Raw genomic sequence first — 13,930 nt, 5'->3', positions numbered from 1 at the left:
AGACTTGCTCTAAGACCGAAGGCTCTGGAGGGGGCACACACACAGTGCCTAGTGTGGTCTATCTGTGCTTTCCCTGTGACATAGCACTGGGAATTTTGCTTATGTATCTCTCACTCCAGATGTGTGTGTGTGTGTGTGTGTGTGTGTGTGTGTGTGTGTGTGTGAAAGAGAGAAATAGAGAGAGAGAGAGAGAGAGAGAGAGAGAGAGAGAGAGAGAGAGAGAGAGAGAGAGAGAGAGAGAGGGGCTACAAACACCTCCATCTCTGGAGGGAAAATATAGGCCAAACATTGTCTCAAAGTTTCCCAGGAATGGAACAAAATCCAGGGACTCAACCTCAGCCTGAGCTTCTCTGTCTCTGTCTCGTTTTCCCCTCTCTCACACACCCTATCCATATATGCTCCTATATCCTACATGAACACTCAGATGCATAAACACTTTCATATACAGACATGTCCTATACACATTCTTATAAACACATATACATAACATCTACACATACTTCTATATCATCTGCATGCTTATACTCAGATGCATACATGTACTATACCTGCATTTTCATATAGACAATGCTTGCACACATAGTAGGTACATACCCACATACATAATCACGTATGCACATATTTTTGCACAAACTCACGCACATCTCTGTACACCTCTCCAAGACTAGCTGTCTCTTGGGAGTTCGATACCTTTGTGAATACCTCCAACTTCTTATAAGCATTAAAGCAAAATGCTTCAATGCAGTTCAAAATGTAGCTTAGCATTTAGAAACATCCATTTTTGAGTCTGCATGAATGACAGGAATTTAGTGGCTATTCAGGACTAAGAGGCAGACACCACATGCCTATCCCTATATGCTCTTCATAGGTTCAATCAGCCCAGCCAGGAGCACTGGTTCTCTGTGGGGAGGCTGCTACAGGTTACCAAGGGTCACAGAAGGCACAGACTGGGCAGTAGAAGTAGCAGTAAAGGCCTGCCCCAGGTGTGCTGAGCTCCAAAGTGTGAGGCCCTGGTACTTCGCATCCAAATGCCTATGATGTTTATGATTGATTGTGAGGGGGCCCTGAGCACGCCTTGGTCTCAGTACCTCATTGGAGTGAGTGCGGTTCTGGTGCTTCGCGCGGTCCGATGCATTGGAGAAGGCCTTGTTGCAGCCCTCGTGCTCGCATACATATGGTTTCTCCCCAGTATGGGACCGTAGGTGCGTCTTCAGGTTCTCCAGGCGAGAGTAGGCTTTTGAGCAGCCCTCAAACTGTGGAAGAAAGACATCAATCAGTGTGAATACCCCAACTCTCCTCTTAAGTTCTGCATCCCTTCCAGCCTGTGGTGCATAGGAGTATGGATTGGAACAAACATTCCTTGGCCCTTCCTTTCAGGTTACACCTATAGCCTATGCCCATTCGAGCACCTTGGGGAAGGACTGCAAAGTTCAAAGAGGAAAATACAAACCAGTGTGCGTCCAGGAGAGTCAACCCAACCCGACAGATAAGTCTCACTGAAAAGCAATTTGGAGGGGCCAGAGAGATAATATAGCAGATAAGGTGCTTACATGTGGTTGACCCGGGCTACTTCTTGCACTCATATGGTTCACTGAGCCCCACTGGGAGAGAACACAGAACAATCCTGTTTGGTGTAAGATTCAAAAAATAATTTTGGAGGGAAAGGAACCGCCCAAGTGGTGGTCAGGAGGCTCAGGGGCCTCTGGTGATTCTGTCACCTAGGCCAGCATTTTATGTAATGGCCAGAGTATGTAGGGCAGCTGGGCCTGGTGCCAGAGAACATTGGGACCACTCACTCTTATGGTGCCAGGCAGGCTCCCCAGTCATACCTCTTGAGGTTGAGGTACCTTGAGGTCCTGGATTGAACTGAGGTCCCTTAATCCAAAATTCTGCTGTCTCTCTGGCCCCCGAGTCACATTTTGAGGGCTTTGAAATTCAGCTCTGCACATCTCTTAAAATTAAACCAAAACTGTGAACATATAAAGATTTCTTTCCATATTCTGTGTAAAAAAATCAGCAGCACTCCTGAGAATCTCTCCATATCATGGGAGGTTCTTTTGAAAATAGTATTTCCAACTGTATCCTAAGGCTACTATTTCCTGATTGGGACTTTTCTGTTCATTAAAATTTGCTTCAAACAAAGCCCAAGGCCAACAGTGCCTTGCTCTGGCCACTGAGAGAGCCACCAATTTCTTCCTGGAGTGGAGCGTTGGCACACACTAGCTCCTCTGAAGGGAACTTTCCTACATACCAGCCTGGCTTCCTCCCTCCCCATCTTTTAGGTCATCTCCTCTGAGAGCTTACTTCTGATATTCTTAATCATCACATTCTACCCTTCTCTCCACCCCTCCCCATTTATTCCCTGACACAGTTTATAATGATCTTAATCATTTTGTTCTCTGGCCTTCCCAAGAGGATACCAGCTCCCAGAGAGTATTTATCTACTAAGGTTCATCAACATCTATGCTCCTACTGTTTATCACTTGACCAACGAAGCATTTCAAAGGAGGAAAGGAGGAAGAAAGGAAAAAAATGGGGAAAGGGGGAGAGAGAGAAAGAGAGAGAGAGAAAGAGGAAGAGAGAGAGAAAGAGAAAGAGAAAGAGAAAGAGAGAGAGAAGACATGGGAGGATGGAAGGTAGGAAGAAGAAGAAAGGAAAGCAGGGAGGATGTTTGCAGGAGATCCTGCAGCTGTTTCAGTGTGCTAGTGAGGACTTGTTCCCACATCACTCAGTCCACCAGCACCACCACAGTGACTCCTGAGCACTAGCTGGGAAAGGCTCTAATCACTGCTAGATATGACCCAAAAACTCAAAGTAAAGGGTGCTGGAAAGAGAGCTCAGTAGTCTAAGAGAAAGATTTTCATGTAAGAGATGTGGAAGGCCGAAGTTCCATCCCTGGCATTGCTTGGTTCCTGAAAACCATCTGGCCAGCATGTGAGCAGAGCCAGAAGTAGCCCTAAGCACTGTTAGGTCTGATTCCAAAAGCCAAACACTCCAAAACCAAATCCTGTCCTTTTATAAATCGAAACCTTTTAGAAGAAAGCTTAGGTATGTAAGTCTTCGTGAACTTGGGTAGGCAATTAGTCATGACACCAGTGTCATAAGCAATAGAACACTGGACTTTAAAGTGAAAAAATATTGTGCTGAAAGGAAACTATTATTTTTAAGAAAGAAGAAAGTTCATAGAATTGAAGAAAATTATTATAAATCACATGTATGATAAGGATCTAGGTGGACACTATAATTCAAGCATAGATATGATGAAGTATTAAGACCTTAGTGGATACAATGTGGTAACATACTTGGAAGAGCTGAAAATTAAGCCCTTAAAACATAGTCTTTTGGGATTTGATTCCCATATGACCCCTATAGCATTACTGGCAATAATTCCCAAATACAAACCCAAAAGTTATAAGCTTGTAAACACTGTTACCTTACTAAGAAAGAGGGTCTGGAGAAATAGATCAAAGGGTTAAGGAATATGCTTTGTATGCTAGAGCCTCAGGTTTGATCCCTGGTACAATATGGTCCTCCAAGCACTGTTAGGTGTGCCCTAAAAGCCAAAAGAAGAATGGAAAAAGAAAAAAAAAAGAAATATCTCAAATTAAAAATGGACTAAATATTAGAGTAGTCAGTTCTCCAAAGAAGGTCTACAGATGCCCAATAGACATCTGAAGAGATGAACATCAATCACTCAGGAAATGTAAAGCAAAACTACAAGAAGACTCTACTCTTTACCCATGAGGACCATAGCTGAAGGACAGGCACTGCCATGTTGGCAGGGATGTGGAGGAACCACAGCCTCATCTAGAATTGATGGGAATGTGAAATGAAACCTTTTTAGAAAACAGACTGGCAGAATCTCAAAAAGTACAATGTCAAGTTAAGACACAGGACCTGAAATTCTCCTTGTAATATATAGATCAGAGAATCAAAACACATTCATACAGAAACTCATGCTCAAATATTTGCATTTTAGTATCCTCATAACAGTCTCAAGTGAGAGCAATGCAAATATAAAGCAAATGATGAGTGGGGCCAGAAAAACCCAGGAGTGATCCCTGTGTTAGAATGTGACTTATTCATGAAGAGAAATGTGATGCCAGTTACATGCTACAACATGTGGCATCTTTGAAAGCATGCCAGTGACTGAGGCAGACACACACAGCTGCCCAGTACAGTGCTCCATTCTCATCAAGTGTCCAGCGCAGGTGAATTCACAGAGTGCAATTCACAGGCAGTCCAGGAGACTAGCTGCTGGGAATGGACATATGGGGAGAGAGCTAGAGGTGACTGCTAAAGTTTTTAGGACTTCTTTTTGGGGGTTAGCTAGCAGAGACAGCTGTATTTGATTTTTTTTAATTTTTTTTTTTTTTTTTTTTTTTTTAGTTTTTGGGCCACATCCGGCGGAGCTCAGGAGTTGCTTCTGGCTCTGTGCTCAGAAATCACTTCTGACAGGCATGGGGGACTAATGTGATGCCCGGATTAGAACCACCGTTGGTCCTGGGTTGGCCACTTGCAAGGCAAATACCCTACCTCTTTGTTATCTCTCTAATTTTTTTAAAAGGGTTAATGTCATGCTAACTAAATTTTTCTCTCAAATGATATAAAATTTACTAAGATAGTATATTTCAGAGACTCTTGAATAGCATCAATTTAGAAACAACTGAGTTCCTACCCACTGAGCACAAAGTGCTCAGCACAGAATCTATGAAACATGGCAATTCTCAAGAAACAACTCTCAAAACTGCTCTGACATCTCTGCCTTCACGGATCCCCCTTACTTCCAAAGGCAACAATTTCTGTACATAAAAGCAATTTTGGTCAGACATCTTTCTTCTCTCTAAGAGTTTCTGAAAGGTCTTTGTTTTCACTTACAGAAAAAAAATTTTAACTAAATGAGGTTGATTCTTTTAACTCCTTGCTATTTCACCTGTAAACCACTCAGTGAAACTTTTCTCTGTGCAGGGACAGTCTGCAGTGGCTGACTGGGCTGGCCCTTCTGCTGGGATCACCAAATCACAAGTGAACTATAGGGGTACAGCTGAGCCCTGGGGCTCCCAGTTCTACAAACAGCATAGTGAAGTTACCAAGGGGGACAGAGACCATGACAGTATTAGTTAGGAATGGGCTTCAGGCAGATGGGGCATGCCTGCCCGGGCATGCACATATACAGCAAATGATGAATGGGGCCTTCCTTTGGCTAGTGTCATGCATGTTTGCCTTGGTCAGCCATGTACCATGTTACCCACATCATGTGACCAGTGATCTGGTGTTCCCCAGGCAGCTGTGAGGGAGAGTCATGAACAGGCACTCACTGTGCATTTGTGGGGCTTCTCGCCTGTGTGTCGGCGCATGTGCACCACCAGCATGTACTGTGCCTTGAACGGTTTCTGTTCCCGTGTGCAGGCCTGCCAGCGGCACACGAACTCCTTCTTCTCCCCATGGATGTGCTCATTGTTGATGTGCTGTAGGAACAGAACCAAAAAAAGGAGGTGAGCTTGGCCAGCCTCTGCTTCAGACCTCACATGTGCAGACCCTACAGATCCATGTACAGAACTCCCCCACTTCCCATCCATCCCTCCACACAGAGCCCACCTAAAATGTACAGACCACCTGCCTGTATATTCCATCAGCCATGTATAGAACAGACTTCACCCACAGACCCTAACTGTCATCTACAGACCCTGATACCATGTACAGGCCCCCAATGCCATACCTACCTACCATATGCCAACTATCCAAACCACAAGACCACCTATATACCAGCCCACACATCCTCATGAATTATTAACTGCCAGTAAATGAAGCTCTACTATGTGCTATTTATCTAAATGGCATTTTCCAATTAGTCATCCAAGTGAGATATGACCAATTTCAGGTGACCTTCTCATAGTTCCCTGACCCACAGGCTCTGGTCTTTGGGGAACCCAGGTAGGACAAGTGATCTTGGGCTGCAAACAGTAGGCACTGATTAACTACAGCAGGAAGATACACATGGGGGTGGGGGAGGCAAGATGCATGAGCAGCCTTCTCAAGCTTGCCTATAGCTCCAGGGACTTAAGTATAAATTCACCTTTGTCTTCAGTGAATAGTAATCCCAGAGGAGTGATGCTGCTCCATGTTAGAAGACATGTTTTAGGCCTATGAGTCAGTTGAAGCTTGATATACCCAAATGCATGCTCTGAACATGGAAGTGCAATCCCAGGATGGGACAATCCCAGGCAACCTCCAAGCTGAGCTGTGCAGTTGTGGGTGCCTCAGGATCTTTATGCCCTTCATCTTTCAGATTGTTTATCTAAGTGGAGAATGCAAGGGTCACTAGCCCATCATATACTTTGGATCCATGGAGCATTCCTGTGTCCTTGCTGCTTTCCCCATGGCAAATTGCAGGAGTGAGGAGGAGGCAACAGTCAGTCATGTCAAGCATGGTTTCCCCAGCAGCCCTATCTATATTCTCCTCTGTTCTCAGATCTTTCTCCTGCACACCTCACTACCTATAGACCAGAGAGACTCAAACTTATTTGTTCCAATGCCTCCTATGCAGAAACCAATTGCTTAGTGTTACCCTCGAATAAAGCTTCTTTAAGCAAACCAAAAGAAAGCATCTCAAATAGTACCCAAGGCTACTACTGGCCTCCCTGGACTATTCCAGTGTCATCCTTAGGGTGTCAGTATTATCCACATTGGGAAACATTGAATTATGAGCTAGACACATGAAGTAACCACTAGACCCCATACATATAGCTCTTGATCTTTTGATCTTTGATCTGGGGCTGCCCCAACCGGATTGGCTGTGAATCCAGAATATCTATTGGTTTCAAAGATAGAAAATTATGGAGGGCAGGGCATAAACAACCCAATTTTGTCTTAGGCTGATGTTAAAGTGTATGTTAAGTCCACCGGGGTAAATTGATTTTACTGCTGAAATGAATCTCACCATTTCACATGTCACAAAATGTTCCTAAGTCCTGTCACAGTGTGTGTGCCCAGTACTTGTAGCTGACCATATCTCTATGTTGGCTAGATCTTGAGGTCCAGAGAGTTTCCAACTTATACAGTAAGCTCTGCTCTCATGAATCCAGATGCCTTCATGGGAGCAAGCAAAATAGCCTGTGTTTTGAACTTCTAGGGAATTTTTTTTTTATCATATTAGCCTCACTTTCCATTTTTAAAGCCTTGCAAATGATAAAAATGCTTCCTGACAATGCTTTTCATTTTTTTCCTCATCGGTTTACTTAGCCACAAATTGTTAATCATCAACAAAGGGCTCCATCTTGCCAGGATGCCTACTGCTGCCCATCTTCCTGGTGAGCGGAGAAGAGGGTGTGCAGAAGGGTCAGAAACACATGAATGGAACTTTTCTCAGGGCCATGAAGAGATGATTCCTGGATCTGGGGAAATGTGATAACCTGCAGCTGAAGCTTCCGTTTTCACAGCTATGTCTTTATTAGAGGGACCCTCTTTACTCATGGGGACAATTCCCCTCATCTCTATCTAAGCACTTCTTTGTCAGCATGCCTTTATCCAGGCCCTCTCCTAGCCCTTGATACTGGCTCCTATCTATTTTAATCTAATCTAATCTGTGCTGTGATCCATAGCTCCAATATCCCTCAAACTCCCCTCTCCCTCCAGGATGGGATGTGTTTATCTAAAGAGGTAGTATAGATTGAAAAATGAATCTGAATTCCAGAAGTGATTAGATAAGACCTGCTTCACAGCTTCTCTGTCAGGTGCAAATCGGTTTGCTGGGCAATGCCAGTGTTCTGAGTGAAAATTGGGGGGAGAAATGCTCTCACATGAAAGAAACTTATAGTACCTGAGATAAAATCACAGAACAGCAGGAAGGTTACCCATTGAGTTCACAGAGCTGTGGAAAGCACACATGTGCATGTGTGTGCCTATGCTTCTGTGTGTATCTTATCTGCATCTTTTCATCAAGTGTGTTTCTAGTGTGGAAGAGAACCACTAAGGGCAGGCAGAGGCAACTGGGGGAGGAGGAGAAAGGAAAGAGCTACCATGTATGGAATGTTGCTCTCTGCAAATGTTTTAATTTTTTCCTTTGATTCTCACTTTTTTTTTGTGGGGTGGTGGGGGCTACTACTGGTTCTATGATTTGGGGGAAATCTCCTGGGGCGCTTGAGGGATTGAACTCAGACCTGCTGTGCACAAGGCAGCTGCTAATCAGCCAGTTGAGCTCTGTCACTGGCTCCTGATAAGCGTTTTCTTGATATTGTGCTCAATCTTCAAACCCATGTGGTTTTAATTTATTATCTGTTTTTGTGTTTTTTAACGTTTTGTGCAACACCTGGTGGTATTCAGGGTTTACTTCTATCTCTATGCTCAGGGATTACTCCTCAAGGGGCTCAGGGGACTATATGGGATGGCAGGAATTAAAGCTAGTTTGGCTACATGCAAGGCCAATACCCTACCCACTGGGGCAGGGGTCTTCAAACTACGGCCCGCAGGCCACATATTGTATTTATTCCCATTTTGTTTCTTCACTTCTAAATAAGATATATGCAGTGTGCATAGAAATTTGTTCATAATTTTTGTTTTTACTATAATCTGGCCCTCCAACAGTCTGAAGGACAGTGAACTGGCCCCTGTTTAAAAAGTTTGAGGACCCCTAGGCCCTTCATCTCCATAAGGGATGGACTTTACTTCCTTCATAGGCTAAAAACCTGAAGCCCACAGAGGTGAAGTCATTTGCTCAGAATAAATGGGTTGCTAAGTTTCAAGTGAGGTATGTCCCACATGGAGCCTGTTCGCGATCTCTCCACAGCACAGAGCACCCCTGAAGGGCATACCTGGCTCTCATGGCCTTTCCTGGTCTTTTGATCTATCAATCCCCAGTACTTTGCACCAGTTCTTTATTTTGTTTTGTTTTGTTTTTGGGTCACATCCTGGGGTTATTCCTGGCTCTACACTCAGAAATCGCTCCTGTCAGGCATGGGAGACCATACAAGATGCTGGGATTTGAACTACCGTTTGTCTGGATCGGCTGTGTGCAAGGCCAACGCCCTACCGCTATGCTATGACTCTGGCCCCCATCTCTTTTTGATGTAGATGCAAACAGTCATTTGCTCACATAACTACTGTGCCTCTGTGAACAAGGCCATTTAGAATGACCAAGTCCTTCCTTTATGGCAAAGGTTGCTTTTGAATTTAAGAGTTAAGGGCCTGGAGAGATAGTATGGCAGTAGGGCATTTACCTTGCATGCAGCCAACCCGGGATGGACCAGGTTTGATTCCTGGCATCCCAAATGGTCCCCTGAGCCAGGAGCGATTTCTGAGTGCAGAGCCAGGAGTGGCCCCTGGGTATTGCCAGGTGTGGTCCAAAAACCAATCAATTAATAAATAAATAAATGAACTACAAAAAAGAAAAGAGTTATGTTTGTGATTTTTCTTGAGGCTACTGGCTGGTTTAGCCAAACTGATTTTACTTTTTGCATTAGGTTCTGGTTCAGAGCACTTGGTTTTATTTTATTATGTAGTTATGTATTTATGTATAGGTTTAGGGGCCCTGCTCAATGGTGCCTAGAAATCAAACCAGGGTTGGTTGCATGCATGGTAAGCACCTTACCTGCTGTGCTATCTCTTTGGTCCCTTTATTTAAAAAAATTTTTGGGTCACACCCACAATGTTCAGGAGTATGACTTTGCACTCAGATCACTTCTGACAAAGCTCAGGGCCCTTATGGGGTGCTGGGGATCAAACCTGTGTGCAAGGCAAGTGCCTTTCTTGCTGTACTATATATTGAGTGGGCCCTGACCACTTGGTTTTCCAACTCTACTTCTGGACTTTAGCTTGTTATTCTTTTTCCCACCAGTTTTCCCATTTACTTATATATATATATATATATATATATATATATATATATATATATAAAGACTCCTTTTGGGGAGAGCATATATAAGTACATACATAAAAGCATATATAAGAACATCACTCTGCCTGTGTCAAGCCCTCTCTGGAGCTGCCTCTTCCCTCCAACATAGAACATGGATGGCACCAGGTCCCATGTGGCCTGGATACTCACATGTACCAGCTGCTCCTGGGTGTCATACTCCTTGGTGCAGTCTTCCCAGTGGCAGTTGGTTTCGTAGATGACCACCTCAGCCTCCTGTTTACAGTCATCCCTGTCCAGGTCTTCCTTAAGGTCAGCCAGCTGCTCCTGTGGGGAGAGAGGAAAGCACACCTGAGTTAGGAGCTCCCGCCTGGCCCTGAGGGTCACTGGGAGTCCCCGGCAATCTGTGAAAAGGATGCTCAATTCTCACCAGCACTCTTTCTACCAATAGCCATAGGGATCCCAACCTTCCTAAGGCTGACTTGCCACCAACCTATGTTCTGTCACACCTGGGTCAACTGGTACAGCCAATGACTTTTGCTCATTGGTTTTGCTTTTTCCTGGGGAGAAGGAATACAGGGGCAGTGCACAGGGCAGCCCTTTAAATATGGGGTAGGGAGAACATTTGTGCTTGTGGTGTGATGGGGAATGCTCTAACTTAGAGACAAGGGAAACACAACATGCATCTGGCCTGGCCTGTTAGAATATTCCCTTCCTCCTAGACCTGCTTGGCAGATTGGGGGTATCTACAGTCTGTTCTGTCCCTCACCTCATAACATTTGCATATATTCCCTAGGTCTACTGGACAGGCTTGAAGCAAAGCCATGCAAGGAGACCTATGTTAGACAGACTTCCTTTTGACTTTCAGCTATCTTCCAATAGCAGGAATGTTCCATCCTTCAATAAAGCCCCTAAGAGAACACTGAAGTTCATTCAGGCCAAAGACCACCACCTCTTGTCACACTTAGGATCCACCAAATCCTTCATGTTTGACTTCATGCCCAACATAGAGTCTGAAGAGTTACATTCTCTAGGAGATTGGTTGAGGCTTGATTCCCACCGAGCTCCCCAACAGAAAAGGCAATTCCCATTCCCCTGTCTGATTAGGACAGGGGGAACAGTTCCAATTGTAGAGATCCACAGGAAATAATTCACACAGTGAAGAGGTACAAGAATGGATTCAGAAAATCCAGTGCTCAAGCAAGGAATTCAAAGCACCGAAGCTTTCTACTCCTAAAATGGAAAGCAGCTCAGTGGAAGAAGACTGAAGAATGAGCCCTTGCCTTCCTCAGACCTCCGCTTTTATTGATAAGAATCAGGTCCCACCCTATAGTGGGAGAAGAATACCAAGTACGGAATAATCCAATATACCATCACCAGATCACATCCTAGGGTGGAGTACAATTATTGATTAGGGTAGGATCAGTAACCCAACATCGTCCATTACATGTGCAGAATCTCACAGCTATAATATCCCACTAGAATGCCAAGACCCTAATCATGAGAACTTTGGGTCATTACTCAGAGAAGCTTTCACTGAGCACAAATGCTTTGCAGTAGGATGGAAGCCCGTGTCTTGGTAAGACCCAGGGCAGTTTGTGGAGCCACATTACAAAGAAGAGGTAGAATGTGTGGTCCTTTAGCAGTAGGGTATCTGTGCAGGCTGGATCCCCAAAACCCTTCTCTATTTTTTCAGGAAAGCTGGAAATAGACTCGGGCATCCACAATTGCTGTCCCTAATTATTTATTTTTCTTTAGTTTTTGGGCCACATCCAACAATACTCAGGAATCATTCTTGGTCAGTTCAGGAGACCATACAGGGAACTGAACCCTGGTTATGTGCAAATCAAGTGCCCTAACTGCTGTACTATCTTCCTGTTCCTGCCCTGTCTATTTCAAAGGAGTTTTGTAGCAGCTGCCAGCCTAGTCCACTAGTGGTCAGCAAAGGAGGGATGCCTGGGTTGGCCATCCTCCTGGCCCAAGATCTTGGAGGCTTATACAGAGGGGGCTTCATTATGCTCAGGAAAAGCAAAGCCTTTCACTTGGCAAGCGATTCAGGTTACTGAATCAGGATGCCCAGTGACAACATGACAACCTCCTGGTGACAAATAGCCTTTCTACTGATCCCAGGGAGGAGTCACACCAGACAAGGAAGAAAGCTTGGGGCATTCCCTTCACCCCTGCCCTACTACGAGGAGGAGAGGTGGAGCCAGGAGGACCTCCCACCTGTCCTCCTTGGGACTCTGGCATGTTTGTCTCTCCTAGATGTATGCCATCTTCATCAATTTCCACCGCCCCCCAGGACAGCTAGCCTCATGGAAATCATGCATCATGCCAGGAGGCTTTGGTGTCAGCAAGAAAGAATTTGTCACTGAGCCCTCTGTTTGCCTGACAATAACAGAATCCAATATTTCATAAAAATTAAGTGCCCGAAGCCTGCCCCATGGCTTACAGATTTGATAAAAAATGGCCAACAGATGGAGGGGAAAAAGGGACATGAGACCCTGAGCATCCTGGTGTCAGAGCTTGTGATTCTGTATAATGAATGAGCCCAGGTCAGTGGGAAAGGCTGGGAGGTAGAACTTAGCCAAGACACAGCTCGCTCATGTGGTGCCTTCCCATACATGCTCTGCTCCTGGTATAAGGCTCACTGCATGCCTGCTGGCCCTAAGACATTAATAATAGATATGATATATAGAGATTTATTTATTTTAGTGAATTCATTTTAGCATAGTCCCGCAAAAAATACATTTTAAAATAATAAATAACAATTTAAAATAATTTCAAAATATGCTGTGGGATCTCTAAAACAAGTTGCTTAGGGGTGCTAGAGCTATACTATAGCAGATAGGGTGTTTACCTTGCATGCAGCCAACCAGGGCTGGATACTCAGCACCCGATATGGTCCCCTGAGCCTGCCAAGAGTGATTCCTGAGTGCAGAGCCTAGAGTCAGCCCTTAGCATCTCCAGGTGTAGCCCCCAAATACAGATAAACAAACAAAAACCAAAGGGAGTTGCACAATATTGCTGGAGGTGCTTCATCCTTTTTCTCCTATCAGAGACTATCTTCCCTTTCATTGTGTCCAGCTCCCAAGTTTGAGAAGTCACCAGAAAAAAAACTTAACAGTTCCTATTACTCTCCCTATGAAAATTCTATTGGCATGGAGTCCAAACTGATTTTTCACCCAGAGTGCTCCCTCTCCACAGCCTGCAGATCAGGGTAAGGGTAACTTTTCTGAGTGAGCCAGACTTGAGTATATGTGGGCAGAGTTGAATCTCACTACCCAGGCAGGTCAGGAAAGGTTAGAGTGGCAGTAGCAGGTTAAGGTGGGCTCAAGCCCAGGTCAGCTATATGCTGCACATAGGAATTGCACAGAGAGGGGAGTCATTCAGGGGTTTAGATGAGTACAATGCAGCTGTGCCTCTTGAGGAGAAAGACTGTTATTCACTTATTCATTCATTTACTTCCAGATTCAGCATTTGTCTGATGAACATGTGAGTTTGTCCATCGTCTCACTCATTCATCTCAGCAGCTACCATTTTCCCCTTCACCACCTAGGTCATGGCCCTACATCAGCGAAGACAGAAGAATTATGGGTGGTGAGAATCAGTTGATGCTTACTTGCGTCAGGGTCAGTGGGGAGGCTGGTCGCAGGCCATCCACTTCAGTCTTAACCTTGCTTCGTTTGTGAATGACAATGGGGTTGACGGTGCTGCTCACTGCAGACTCACTGCTCTGCTTGCTCTGGCAGGGGGATGAATAGGATAGGAGAGCTTGTCACAAGGGGGTAGAGAGGGAATACCTTGAAGTGTCTGGACTATAAGCCTAGAACCCTCCCTGCACAGACTATCTGGGGCAGGCCTGTGCTGGAAGTTTCAGAAGTGAGTGCTTCCAACTTGACCCTCTGGACTAGCAATCCAGCATCCTCCCACCAACTACACAATTCATACCTCTAGCCTTCTGGCTTCAAGGCATCCCTGCTCTTGTGCTGACAGGGCCTTCTCAGGCCCTCAGAGCTGAGACATTGCTGATCCAGGACCATTTCACTGCCATTGTTTGGGAAGGAGGCCCTGAGTGGT

General features: G+C 44.9%; 1 protein-coding gene across 2 annotated transcripts in view; it reads right to left on the bottom strand.

The window, feature by feature from the left end:
• Positions 1-13,930, bottom strand: part of GLI2 (GLI family zinc finger 2) — a 167,680-nt gene that overhangs the window by 6,819 nt on the left and 146,931 nt on the right. Inside the window, exons 7-12 of one of the 2 annotated variants that reach the window (XM_049773136.1) lie at positions 13,473-13,595; positions 12,740-12,759; positions 11,564-11,580; positions 10,043-10,194; positions 5,319-5,468; positions 1,089-1,253 (exon numbers count right to left, since the gene is read on the bottom strand). In XM_049773136.1, coding sequence (XP_049629093.1) covers positions 1,089-1,253; positions 5,319-5,468; positions 10,043-10,194; positions 11,564-11,580; positions 12,740-12,759; positions 13,473-13,595 — 627 coding nt within the window. The remainder of the gene's footprint in view (positions 1-1,088; positions 1,254-5,318; positions 5,469-10,042; positions 10,195-11,563; positions 11,581-12,739; positions 12,760-13,472; positions 13,596-13,930) is intronic. The other variant, XM_049773137.1, reaches the window with a different exon arrangement.

Source organism: Suncus etruscus, chromosome 5 (genome assembly GCF_024139225.1).
Source record: "Suncus etruscus isolate mSunEtr1 chromosome 5, mSunEtr1.pri.cur, whole genome shotgun sequence".
Taxonomy (NCBI): domain Eukaryota; kingdom Metazoa; phylum Chordata; class Mammalia; order Eulipotyphla; family Soricidae; genus Suncus; species Suncus etruscus.
This window is presented reverse-complemented; position numbering and strand designations above follow the sequence as displayed.